The sequence below is a fragment of the Microchirus variegatus genome (assembly GCF_963457635.1).
Source record: "Microchirus variegatus genome assembly, chromosome: 4".
In the NCBI taxonomy this organism is placed as follows: Eukaryota; Metazoa; Chordata; class Actinopteri; order Pleuronectiformes; family Soleidae; genus Microchirus; species Microchirus variegatus.
Genome location: NC_139805.1, coordinates 20,439,957 through 20,454,733, shown reverse-complemented (window position 1 = coordinate 20,454,733; position 14,777 = coordinate 20,439,957). Strand labels below are relative to the sequence as shown.

Genomic DNA, 14,777 nt, shown 5'->3' with positions numbered 1-14,777 from the left:
GACAGATTAAAAAATAATCCCCTCATGAATTTCTCAAATGTCCTCCTCCTTCCTATGGTAGACACAGAGAGGGGTAATTAGATTTTAATCATTCATGTTTTGCCTTTAATGTACCGTCTTTGTGCCTTTTTCTTTGTGATATTATTTTATATCTGTGTAGGAATTTAAATTTTGCTATGAAATCGACTGTAAAGATAAACTGTGTATCATTTGCTCCCTGGCTTCATAATTAATAAAATGCCAGTGTAAATTAGTGTGCTTAAAACTGTCGAAATCTGTGTAACTGGAGCTGAGATGATGTAGTGAATAATTTGTAGAATGTTTTTTTGAAAGGACAATCTTGTCCTGTAAGATCCCCCAGTGTCTCTGAATACTTCCGTACAGGAGGACACTGGCTCAGCTCTCCAGCTTAAGGGGTCAGCAAATAATGAAATTGAACAGTGTCAAATAAAAGATGTCAACATAAGATTGGAGGGATCAGAAGCACGGTGGTATTTTTTTCTCTCTGAGGTTTAGAAGACGTAAGAATTTATGAAAGACTTAACGCATCGGGGGCTGTGAAGCAGTGGTGTCATATCAAGATGTGATCCAATTTGCGATTCATATATTAACATTTATGGTCTGACTTGTTCAGGTTGACATTTTCTGGGATTGGCCAGACTCCACAGGGAGGTGCCCAAAATTAACATTTGTGATTTAATGAGCCTGTGTGGAAACAGACACAATAAATAAACAAATAAAACAGACTTTGACCTTTGACTTATGGCCTTTTTTAAGGTCATTTCAACTTTGCAGCTTTAAAATAATGTTAAAAGACAAAAATGTATTTTAACATTATATTAAGAAAAAGAAAATGTTATATTCTCCACAGATTTTAAACCATAGCTTCACTGGCTCTTTAATGAGGCAGGTACATTAAAATATGAGCTATCGGGCACCGTGGAGCTGTCTGCAACCAAATGAGCCGATAATTGGCTAAAGCTTGTAGCGTGAAGTGCTCAAGTAAAACACTTTTTTTTCTCTCATGTGGAAACTGAGAAACATCAAGTCACAGTTGGGTCAGTTCGTTAATGTTTCAGGGTCCTGAGTCCTGAAGGTTTGAGTTTGCAAACCTGTAGATCTCTCCAATCTGAGCTTGTGTGTCACAATATGGCACCAGCTTAAGCAGGGTTTTCCACAAATCCCTCTCCACAGCGAGTCTTTCCAGCACCTATAGGGATTCTCAGGGCAGAAGGAATAATATGGAATTTCTCTTTTCTTTATGGGTCTAACTGACTCCAGGGTCCCCTCCCAGATTGCCATGTCCAACAAACCTCCAGAGAAAATGTGCCCTCCACCTGTCCTCCTTTCTCCTCCATGTGATTTGGTCTTGCTTTGTCTTTAATCAGGGTAAAAGTCTCTTGACCTTAACACATTCCTTTGATTAGCTTGGTCTCTGTGGAGCAGAGTGGCCTTTCAACTTAAATCAGCTCCCGCTGAGTTTGGTCGCTCATGAGGACATGATAGGAAGACTGAGTGAATCAAAGAAAGTCCTAAAGTTGTGGGGGGGGGTTTTAATCTACAAATGGGCCATTTGATCCTGACCTAGATCACCTGACTGTGTTACCAAGCACCTCCAAACTTTCTTATTAGCAAAATTGTCTTTCCAATTTCAGAAAAAGAGAGAAGGTGGAGAACTTAAACGTCTAAACTGCTAAACCCGGCTTGAGTCCTCAGAGTAGAATTACTATTTCACACCTTTTTCCCCATGTAAACTGTATGTCTAATAAAACTGGCCTTCATTCAGTATTTATCTCTCCGTTCTGGAAATGTACACACATGGCACCATCTTAAATTGTAGCCCATTATGTTATAAAAATGTCAGTAATCTTAATGTTAGTCATCAACTGCAAAGATGTAGTGGTAATTTGGGCCGACATGGTAATTATCAACCTTTCTATTAACATTCAATTAATACATCAAGTATAATACTGAGAGGACAAGACCCTGTTTTAAAACATACTATATTACTGTAGTTAGGGAATTAACCTTCATATTTAAAAGTACTTCATAAAACAGTTAAAACTACAGGAAATACAGATAATATAACAAACCTATGTCTGAAGGTCTTTATGAAACACTTTTACTGGTAAAAATGAAAGTAGAATGTTTTTTTTGTTTTGTTTTGTTTTTTTTAATCATAATTGTTTTCCCCACTACAAATTATTTTAGGGCGATTAGTGATTTAATTGAAAACATATATCAGACAATACGATTACAGAAATTACACTTATTGCTTCAGGTCTTGTTCATTTGTGGTGGAATCATTAAATAACAGAAATATGTAATTTAATTAAATGATTATTTGATTTGTGGAATTCAGGGGGGCATGGGTGAATCTTTCATTTCATTTTCATTTTTAATGGAGTGTAAATGTCATTTCCCACGTGGTCTGAGAATTAGAATTTTTTTTCTTCAAACTTACCTTAAGCTTTCTTTTGTTTTTACTTCCTGTCCCTGCGTTTTGCCCGTTGTCTGTGTCATCTGTCCTATCAGCTATCAGAGCAAATAAAGCTCCTCTGTCACTCGCCTATCAGCTGTGATGTGTCATGTGTCTGGTTAATTATTCCCTGTATCATCATGGCTCAACCACACTTGCCTTAAGCTGTTGATTATTGCATCTTTCATCGTCTAAGGCATTGGTTCTCAAAGTGCGGCCCGTGGGCCAATGGCAGCCCGCAGAAACATTTCTGGCAGCCCGCAATGAATTACAGTTGAAAGATTCAATCCAGGAGCTACTAAGCGTGTTAAATGTTTATTGGACATTACTGGATACAGACCAATAAGTGTAAACGGTAGAACTGCAATCTGGTCATTATATAATCACATATTACAAATGTTTTTTTCCTTTGGTGGCCCTCAGTCCAAGGTATCAAAACTTTGAGAACACCTGGTCTAAGGGGATCCCTTTCTCTATTGCTCGCGGGTGTCAACAATCATCTCCATCGTCTATAATACAATAACATTACAGCACAAATAATAATAAAAATATGTTAAAAAATACAAGTGAAATGTTATTGTTTGTCATGCTACAGTTGGATTTACCTGCAAAGTTTCACTTTGTGTCGATGTGTCTGCAGAATGACTGCAGCACTGTCGTGTGCAGATAATCGGGGGTAAAGGGCAAACGACTCGAGACAGACAATTTGTGCAATTTGTGAGCTCATTTAAATCCATTTGGCTGGTGATGAACCATTAGTTAAATTAGTTGAATCAAAACCATTGCTAATGAGTCAATTGCTTTGCGCCCATTTGAGTAAATGACGAGAGTGGGTCCTTAAAAACGCCATTTGTTCACTTGATACATTTTAATGAATGTGTCCTCATTATCAGGGTTGATAGACAGCTGCTATGTGCATTAGTCATATTTCTACTTACAAGCAAGGTGAAACAATCACAATTCACAGTTTTAAGTTGTATAAATAGACTGTTGTTGGACAAGTCGGGGAGGTGGGAGTGAAGAGGCTGTCCTCACGGTGGTAGAGACATTTTCAAAGTGTCCATTCACTACGCGAGCACATATTTATTTTGTATTAGCATGCTACTACTTTGCGGCTAACTTGGCGAACCTGTCTCCAAAGGTAAGCTAGCGAGGCTACAGTTAGCTTTGGCGTAGGGCTAACATAATACAAACACTGTGTAACACAGAAAAGCTTGTTACTATAGTCAAGTAAAGTAGTGTAGTTACTGATATTTTTAGTGTAATGCGTTACTTTACTTTGTTACCCAAAAAAGTAATATAGTTACTGTAATCCGTTACTTCGTAACTCGTTACCCACAACACTGGCCTTTACGTTCCTTATCATGCATTACCATAACTGAAAAATATTCTTCATCTCCCACTATAGGAATACATACTTTCTACGGGCACTGCACTAGTTTTTTATAAAAACAGGGATTCATGGGTAAACAAAGGTGACCACAAAACCAAATAACATTTTTCCAAAAATAACATTATCTCCCTGTCTCTTCACTTAACAGAAACGGTTGTGTTTTTTAATCATTCAGAGTCGATGCAAATCAAATCAACCCTGACTTGTCGCCCTATAAATACAACAATTAGTTGCTTCACACAAGCTCAGACTGGACTGGATGGAGGAAATGGAAATAAATAGTGAAGGCACATGCTGTCTGAAAATGGCTAGAAGTCACTACAATTACTTCTGCCTGTGATCAGCACATGTCAGAAGTGTAGGCAGCGTGAGGACTGTAAAATATTAGCAGAGCAGACAACTCGCTGTGAGTAGGAAGCATTTTTAATCAGCTTTGGATCCAGCCAACCTTATTAGGACACTTGGCAGTTCGGGAGTAATGAGTAATTGGTACATTCTTAACAAGGTATTCTGGTACAGTATGAAGTATCTGAAGTCTATCTGTTATTTCCAACTATTTATTTTGTTGTTGTTCTTTTACTTTGCTCTGTGCTTTCAGGGATTTGGAGCCATAATAAAATGATAATCCACACATGGGCTTACTGATTAAATTATGAATTTTATTATGTACGTGCTGTAGTTTTAATCTTTTAATTTTACTTATTTGTCTGGATGTGGGATTTTGGGATAATTATTGCTTAGTGATTTTGGATGCTCATTTGAGACACACATTTGTTTATATATAATGTAGGGATTCAGGTTTCCGCTGATTAAATGACTCATCATGTAAACACAACACAGTTAGTACTGTTCAGCCCCAGATCAATGTTAGTGAGTCAACAAACACACACACAGGTCTTAGTGCAGCTCTTCTTGTTAGGACACTGCATTAACAAAAACTTACCCTGAACCTAAACAAACCTTAATCTTAACCTGCACAATTCTGTCCCATCTTGATCCTAACATCAACCAGAGCCTCCAGAAATCAGGTTCTGTCTCTTTAAGGTCTATCGTGTTCCTGAAAAATTCAGTGTTTATACCAGAAAAGGTTCACAAAAACAAGTAAACACACACAGTGTACAAACAAAATGAAGGTTTCATCGACCGGGCAGTGTGTCTCTTCCACCTGCTGGCTTGAGTAACTAAATGTGAACCTAAAAACCTCCATAAACAACTGTTTTTATCTTACCTCACATATATTGCAGGAACAAATATAGCTACTCAGCTGAGATAGGCACAGCACCCCTACGACCCTCCAGTGAAGGATAAAGTGGTAGATAATGGATGGATGGAAATATAGCTACAACCTTTTTTTGCACCCCTTCAATTATTACTGATCTAGTATATTATTATTTCCTTTGCATGTTCCCAACCGAGGAAAGGGAATAATTAGCTTCTTCGTTGCTCAGAACTGTGGAAAGAGTCTAAAAAAAGGATGTTTGAATTATCACTTAAAATACACTCGTGGAGGTGACTGATACGGATCTGACAGCAGAACTGAGTTCAGCCCACGGCAAACATTAGCAGAGAAAATAACAGTCTTTTTCTTACTCATTCTCGAGGAGCCTTTACAGCAGCGGTCTCAAACTCCTGGCTCAAGGGCCACATGCGGCCCTCCAATCGAATTTATGTGGCCCTCCAAACTCAATCAAGTTATAATGAGTCATTTCTGTATCTACCGTTCAAAAGTTTGTGGTCACCTATACAATTTTTGTGTGTTTTCCATTAAAAGTCACACTTTTATTCATCAAAAGAGTTGCAAAATGAATAGAAAATATAGTCAAGACATTGTCAAGATTAGAAATAATGATTTTTATTCCAAATAATAATTTTGCCCTTTCGTCAAAGAAACAGCAAAACTGTTTTCAGCTGTGCTAACATCATTGCACAAGGGTTTTCACAGGTTTTCTAATCATCCAATAGCCTTCTAACGCCATTAGCAAACACAATGTACCATTAGAACACTGGAAATCTACACACCTATGTACATATTCCATTAAAAACCAGACGTTTACCATATTAACAATGTATAGAGTGTATTTCTAATATTTTAATTTAATGTTATAGTCATTGAAAAAAGTGCGTTTCCTTTAAAATTAAAATGTTTTCTAATCGACAGCAAACTTTTGAACGGTGGTATATATATATTTTTTTTATTAATAAATTAATTATGCATCATAAATATGTTTTATTATTGTGATATAAATATTGTTGCAACACTTTTATTTTGAAATGCTCCAGTCCAATCCAACTTTATTTATAAAGCACTTTAAAAACAACCAACGTGTAAGTAAAGTGCCGTCCTGAATGATAAATCAGAGACATAAACGATTACACAAGCCAAGAAAATACATATAAAAAGAATAAAATAGAGGCAAAAACAAATATTGTTGTTGCAATATCACAATGCCATATTGTTGTATAATATTATAAGCTCAAATCGCCCACTTGACTGGGCTCCTACCTGTCAGACGAGACACTACTATAGTATCGACATTATCTCTGACCCTTGCGTGACTTGATATTGATGTGTTCGCTCATGAAATCTGTCAGAACCCCAGGCATTAAAATATCCCTCTAATCGTTGTCATTTTTGTTTAAATTAATCTGCCACGAAAGATAAACGGACAATCAAAAGCAGCAGGTTGGTTCACTAATGAGTCTCAACGCTGTCATTATAAGACAAAAAGGTGCTTGTCGCTGCTTTGAAATACAGCTGATCCATCCAAAAATATTCACCGTGCAATCAGGACTCGCGTCTTTTCCAATCTTTCGAAACATTTGTATGTATGCGGCAGAGGGAAGACGTGTTCTGACGATCATCTGGAGGTGAGAATTCCAACAACAATAGTGTGACCACAGGTCAAGAACAGATTATTGACACTGAACCAAACAAGCCAAGACAATTCAACCAACATGTATAATTTGTCATAGAAGGCACTTGTATATAGATGTTGCCTGAAGGCCAAATCAAAATGAGATTTTCGCTTGTATCACCTCTACACAATGTCGAGCCACTGCATTTATTATAGAACGACCACCCCAATCATAAATGTTAAATGCAATCCTCAGACTCAGTGTTTGGAGACATATTGTTTATATGAAAAAAAACATGCTCTTGCTGTTTGTGCAAAGAATCCTGGGATAGATTGGCTTGAGAAGGATGCACTTTCTGTGTGTTTCATTTCTTGTGAATAGAACTTCGTTAAAGGTGCCATATGTAAGAATGTGGCCAAAAACGGTTACTACATTCAAATTCAAAATACCGAGGTGTTTTAGAGTCTACTGACTGCAATGATTGGTAGACGGCGGTAGGTGGCGCCACATGCCAAAACAGGATTTCAAAACATAAACATGATTTGCAGTCTGCAAAATGTTTTTTTTTTTTAATGCAAATATTTTGGCTGTCCTGTTGTTGTTGGTGAGTTCAGTTTGTTATATGAACATTATTCCTGATTCTCAGACATATTAGGAGGATTTTATGGCCAGTTGCTTTACGTTTATTACATAATGCACCTTTAAAGGTGCCTTGAAAGTGTTCTGATTACACTGCTTTGCCACAATTAATGTAAAGAGTTTGTCTTTGAAGAATGTGGGACATATCTGCTTTACTACACTGTAAATCATTTCTGTGAATTTACGGCAGAATGTCAACAGTAGTGGTGTTTTTTTTAATAAACAGTGCTTTACTGTTAATATTACAGAACATCAGTGAAATTACAGCTCATTTACTGTTTCTTTTTTACAGAAATCTAATGTGTTCCTATTTTACAGCACTTTACCGGTAAAGTGTATTAGATAACAGTATCATGCATTATTTTTGGCATTCTTAGAAGAGCATTGCCTGAGCTGCACATGTGAAGCTATTTACCTGCCATTCCTGATCCATCTCCATCTAACTAATTATTTGGTGAGTAGCAACTTTATTTTATTGATTCACATTACATTTACATTTATTATTGTTTGATTCTATTAGTTTTGATTAGTTTTGTTTGCATTGATGATTACAGCATATGCACATACGACAATGATTTTGGTTAGCAGCTAGCTACATTTTCAAAGTAGTCACAAGGAGCACATTTTAATTTCTATGTTAACGTTTGTTGACACCTGCATTTTGTCAGTGAATTAATTAAACTTGATGATAGTTTGTGTAAACATTTTACAGTCTATGTAATTCACTCACTATTCACTATTCGCACAAGATTAGTATTACTTAGGGACCTCTGGTGACCCCAGTTAATTAATCCAGTGCTAATAGGGCTTTTGACAACACTTTAAAGACAGTGCATGCTAATTATGCTAATTGTGTGTGATAGGGCAGATTCAAATAAAGGCAAGTTTATTTTCAAGATAATGATTGGATCACAAATTTAATACTGAAGAATATTTGCATTGCTGTAACTTTGACTGTTTTTCCATCTTGCATTGTACAATTGCCTGTTCATTTGTATTTGGATTTTTTGACACATTTCTCTTATATTGCAGATGCAGTAGATGTTTTCACCACTGCTACTTACAGGCTGGATTGAGAAACCTGGTGTCTTTGAGTGAGCCGTAACTCTCCTGCTGATGTTCTTGGACTTCCACAGTACAGTACTTTGACAGTGAGCTGACTTTTTTCAAAAAAACAAAAACTATCTCAGAATGACTTGAAATTAAGCATCATAATAGTCGGCATCGCCCTGAACAATGATCAGTTGAAAATATTTGCAAACCTCTTAAGGAATAATTTTAATGAATTTTTGAAATTCAGGATATGATCCATTTGCCCTGATGCACTTTGACAGTGAGCTGACTTTCTTCTCAAAAACAAAAAGTATCTCGGAATGACTTGAAATTTCCCATCATAATATTTGGCATATGTTCGTAATACTGTTAATGTAATATATGTATGTTCGTAATACTGTTTTTAACATGCAATTTGTTCAGCATGTGAAGTTTTTAGATGTCATCTTTACATTCAAATAAAAGGTTAATTTTATTATGGTTTGCCTTCCGTGCTTGTGGCCAGGTTCAAACAGAGATTTTGTGAAACCTAAAGTCAATGACATTTAACATGTTTTTCTTAACAAAAGTGCCTTTAGCTGTGTGCAATCATATTGTTTTAATAGATTGTTGAAATGTACAAATAAAACAAGCTAAATTGTAATTTAATTGTAAAATACAGTGAAAGTAATTTTAAATATCAGTTTACACTGTATTTTTCATTTACAGGACAAAACTGTACATTTCAGTGACAGTAAAAAGATGTTAATTTTACAGTAACATAATGGCAACCCAGATGCTAGTTCTTTACTGTTTTTTTACAGGAACATTTCTAACAGTGTACATATATTGTTCTTTTACACTACAGCCATTCACCCACACATTTGTTCCTAAGTGGTGTAAATTAAATATATATTATCTTTCAATGGACATAGCAGAAAGTGTACAGTTCGGTCAGGAACACTGTCATGACTCAGAAGCTGCTGTGGAGTTCAGTGTTTGTTATTGGTTATGATCCTTGGTTTTTATTATTTTTTGTCATTCTGAAAGTTTGTATTTATTGGTAATGATTCCAGTTTTCTGTTTCAGAAAGTCACACTGTTTTGTGTTGAATTTTATTACACTATTTCACTTAGGGAACCGAATGCCCTTAACTTGACACTTAACACCTCAACTGCTGCTGCTCTCACACAATTAAATCATTCTGTATGATTCTGTGCATGTTCCGTTGATTTTCAATTGAACGTCCCCTGTTGTGGCACTGCTGCCAAGGACAAATTAAAGTTTTGAATCATAATCAAACCATTTACTGCAACAAATGGAAATGCAGTAAGACTTGACGCTGATGGGCTCCACTCTTTAGACGAGCAGTATGGTCGCTCAGGGCAACAAACCCACATGCAGAGCAAAGCCAAGACATGGGTTCTGCATGGAATTCACATGTTCTCACCGTGTGTGTGTGTGTGTGGGTTTTCTCCAGTCCGAAAACATGCAGATTAGGCAAAAACGTACCAATCTCACACCTCATCAAATCCCATTCAGGACTTTTTGAGTTATGCTGCTCACAAACAGACACATGTCCTCCCCATCATCCTCAAAAGATAAGTGGTCTTAGTAAGAACTAAAAATGTGTTAACTCATATCTTAAACAGGCTCATTTCCATCACCAACAGCAATAATTGATGTTCACAGCAACAACAACTGAAATAAAAAGTAAAAAAAAAACTTTGTTCTGCCACTGCAGAGTTAATTACATCACAGATTTGAATGTGGAGAACATTAAACCAGACAAACTGACAGTGCTTAAGCATGTGAAGGTTTATGGAATGACAAACTGACACAAACCAGGTCACAACAGATTAAAACAGTGTGGATTATTTTAATTTGTTTTCCCCTTTCTGACATGTCTTTTTTTCCCCAATTTGCTCAGAAAATGTACAGAGAGGGATTAGGGTCCAGAATCAAGTCAGGCTGATAAACCTTTTATAACTCAAAATCCATAACTTCTGTGGATTTTGTGTATTGTCTGGGGGACGATTCTATTTCTATCCTGAAGTTTGGTTTAGCTCGATACCGAGTGTTGGAAAACATGAGGTGCAATTCAAGAATTCTGTTAATGTTTTATCATATTTGTGGTCAACCCCCTGATTTGTTTCACTCTGCTGAATCCTTCCATAATAATATTTGTATTATATTATATTATATGTATGGGACGATACCTCATTTTTGTGTCCGATACCAATATCACAAAGTCTGATATTTATTTGTTCCCTTATTGTAGTACTTATACTTAATATACTATAATATATATACTTAATATACAAATGGAAATATATATATACACATATATATGTATTTATTAATTTTTGTGGGCAGATATGATTGAATATCAGAAAAAAATATTATTTAATTCAAACATACAGTGTTAGAAACAAGTGTTATATAATCTGTTATATTTCTAAACAGACAGTGGAGAGAATGAGAATGTGGTCTCCACATCACTATACAGTCCACACACTCACATGAAAGAGTATGTTTTCATGCTGCATTTAAAATGTTCACTCTGCTGATGCGGTTTATTTCATCCATAAAAAGTTGCGCCACCCGAGACTAAAGAGGGAATGCGCTAAGGCAGAGCGCAACACGCTCATCCAGAGAGGTTGCTCTTTTTTCCCTCCGCTAAGATTATTACGTGGACCGTTGAATGTTGTGTCCTTGATCCTTAATTCTTCTGCAGTTCGTGTCAGGCTGTAACTTATTCAGCTCAGGCGCACTCTCCGCACATCTGCATATTTTACGCGCAGCGTTGTCTTACTCCGCACAGCTGTCTCTGAGAAGCGCAGCACAAACACGGTGATTTATGAGGTGCAATAGTGTTGTGTCAATATACGTTAAGCTTCAGCCCGAACGGACACACTGGCAGACTTTGATGCGGCTGCGGCTATCAGAGCGCGCACTCTGGGCCAATCATGCTGGAGAGGTGAAATGCGTCGAGCGCGCGGCTCAGCTGCGCGCTCTCGTGGAACCTATAAACGGACGTGGCGCGGAGAGAGGAGAGGAGATGAGCGGCATCCGAAGAGCTGTGGGAGAGATGCTGGCACAGACGCAGCAGGATCTTTTTTTTTTGTTAGACTGACATGAACACAAAGTTTCTCTTTCTCCCTTTTTTTCCAATCTGAGCTGTTCAACTTGGCTTTCCAGAGTGATATGTGAGCAAAAAGATTCCAGCTATGCAGTTGAATGATACTGGAGTTCAAACACTGGCTCCAGACCCTTGCGAGCAGCAAATACTACAGGACAACATGCTTGGGAACTCCAGTGGAGCTTCCTCCAGCAGCAACCTGTCGCTGTACTGCTGGCTGCAGCTCCTCACCAGGGACTCTATCATGGAATTACAAGGTGACAGCTCCAGCTTGGTGGTGCGTGTGATGATAGCATGTGTCTACTCTGTAGTCTGTGCGCTCGGACTGGTCGGAAACTCCCTGGCTCTGTATCTGCTGCACTCCCGTTACAGGCAGAAGCAATCGTCCATCAACTGCTTCGTGATGGGTCTGGCCATCACCGACCTCCAGTTTGTTCTCACTTTACCTTTCTGGGCAGTGGACACAGCCCTGGACTTCCGCTGGCCATTCGGTCGTGTGATGTGCAAAATTATCAGTTCTGTCACCACCATGAACATGTATGCCAGTGTGTTCTTCCTCACAGCTATGAGTGTGGCGCGCTATTACTCCATCTCCACTGCACTGAAGATGCACAGCAGGCGGGCAGCAGCTGCCAGGGCCAAATATACGAGCCTGGGCATCTGGGCTGTGTCTCTGTTGGCTACGTTACCTCATGCCATCTACTCCACCAGTGCCCAGGTATCAGATGAGGAGTTATGCCTTGTGCGCTTTCCTGACTCTGGCACTTGGGATCCACAGCTTCTTCTGGGACTTTACCAGCTGCAGAAAGTTCTGCTTGGCTTCCTTGTCCCTCTGATCATAATCACTGTCTGCTATCTGCTGTTGTTGCGCCTGATTCTCACCCGACGCGTAGCTGGTGCTGGGAGCACAGAGACTGAGCAGGGCCGGCAAAATCGTCGCTCCAAAGTGACTAAATCTATAATCATCGTGGTGCTGTCCTTCTTCCTATGCTGGCTTCCCAATCAGGCGCTGACTCTGTGGGGTGTTCTCATCAAGTTTGACCTTGTGCCCTTCAGTAAGGCTTTTTACAACGTGCAGGCGTATGCCTTCCCCCTGACTGTGTGTTTGGCGCACACCAACAGCTGCCTCAACCCTGTGCTCTACTGCCTGATCCGCAGGGAGTTTCGAGCCGGTCTCAAGGAACTTCTCCTCAACTCCACTCCATCCTTCAGGAGCGTGACTCATCTGCTGCGCCGCAAGGCCAAAGTGGCTGAGGCACCGCCCATTCTGGTGATGGTCCAAATGGATGTTTGACGAGATGACTTGATAAAAGCTGAGGGATTGCCGACTGACAAAGTACACACGTGACAGCTGCCTTTATCACAACTGATCAGAATCAGTGACTTTGAAAACACATCAGTAATGATGGACACAACCATTGGTATGCACTTCACTTTCATTGTTTGCAACTTTTGCTGTTTGTCTGTCTGTCCGCTTCTCTCTATCTCTGCCTCTGACAGGCAATACTTGAACTGTTCCGTGATAAACTATGAATATGTATGAATGTCGATCATAACTGAGGTTCAAATAGTTGCAGTTTTCAGACATAACTAAGACACGCTCAGTTACGATGGTGCAACTGTGTACATGTTTAAAATGGAAAAAAATACAACAGAAGTTCAACAAAAAGTCAAAATTACAGGCCAATAGTATCTAATAAAGTAAATGCGAAGCTTGCCAGGCTACACAATTCAATCTTCCAGGTACAAAGATTTGTATGGGAGCTTTGTGATTGTCGCGATTCATGTCCTATGCCTTCGAAAGACGAGGTGAATTGTGACCTTCAGTGACATGAATGAAATGCTGTTTATCAGTTTGACAGAATAATCATCATGGTGTATGCACATGTAGTTAAAGATTAAAAGGAGGAATGTCTGTATTGGATTTTCTCAATAACTTAAACAGATTGTGATTATTTTTACCTATCAAAAGACCATCATACAAATGAAATGTGATCGTGAATGCAATTAGAGCCACAACAAAGCAAATCCCTCCCTCGGAGTCCAGACACTGATGGTTGTGATGGTGACTGATGATTAATAATGATGTTTATCTGCATCATCTATGATGCTTTTGTTAAATGACAATAAAGGGATGAGGAGGGAATCTTGTGTGCTTTTGCTGTGACTATTACTGCAAAAGAGTAGTTTTCCTGACTGAGCTTATGCCAGATATCACAAAGTCTGATATACCGATATTAGTCCGATACAGTCTTCTGTATCAGACCAGACTTCTGGATGTGTTTCACGAAATGCATCCATAATATAGGAGAATACACTCACCACCACTTCATTAGGCACACCTGTCAACTGCTTGTTCAGCAAATGTCTAAACTACTAATCGTATGGTGGGAAATTCATACACGTCATATAGATGAGTAACAGAATGGATGGAGAAAGTGACATAATTGCTGGTGTCAGATATCAGAAACTGCTGATCTGAGGGGTCCATGAAGGGAGCAACAGTCCCCTGGGTGAAAATGAGAATAGTCAAAGTGGCTCAAGATGAAAGCGAGACAAAAGTAGCCCAAATAAGCACTCAGTGCCACCAAGGTACTATAGACAAATGACTATGCTTAAACACACGTGTCCATCAAACATATAGGATACTCTGAAGTAGATGGCCTACAGCAATAACAACGCAAATAATGATTCAGAATTGACGCGACACTCACGTGATGTGTGTCTTTTGCCACATATTGAAACCAAGCCACTCATTCATTCATAAAAGCGCTTCTCAAACGTCAGCTGCCCCTGCTCCGTTCAATCATCATCAAAGTTATGTTATGTCAGTTGTGAGAGCACAAGTCAAACAGATGTGATAATGTGATTATGCTGTCATTTAGGGCTGACATGAGAATAATAAAAAATTGACAAACTTTTTGCTTTGTGAACCACATTTCTCAACATTTTCTGAGATTTTGTGGACCTTTTGTGGGATCAACAGATTAATCGATGATGAAAATAATTGTTAATTGCAGCCCTACTGTAATTATTATTATGTTGTCTCTGTGTATACTAATGACTGTGATATTATTACAATTTATATGGAACATTTGTTAATTTGATGATAGAAACGTATATGTATGGACTGGCACTGTAAATGACATAATTATTAAATTAAAAACACTCTGCATGAACCATTTGCAATACGTGGTCAGAGTCAGAACAAAAACAAACATGTTGTGCATTTTTAT

At 38.3% G+C, this 14,777-nt stretch overlaps 1 protein-coding gene across 1 annotated transcript; it reads left to right on the top strand.

The window, feature by feature from the left end:
- Positions 1-11,629: 11,629 nt before the first annotated feature.
- On the top strand, positions 11,630-12,835 carry rxfp3.2b (relaxin family peptide receptor 3.2b; the record flags this gene model as incomplete). Its single annotated transcript, XM_083887419.1, has 1 exon — positions 11,630-12,835. One exon carries the CDS (start codon positions 11,630-11,632, stop codon positions 12,833-12,835), a length of 1,206 nt encoding a protein of 401 aa, XP_083743545.1.
- Positions 12,836-14,777: the final 1,942 nt, after the last annotated feature.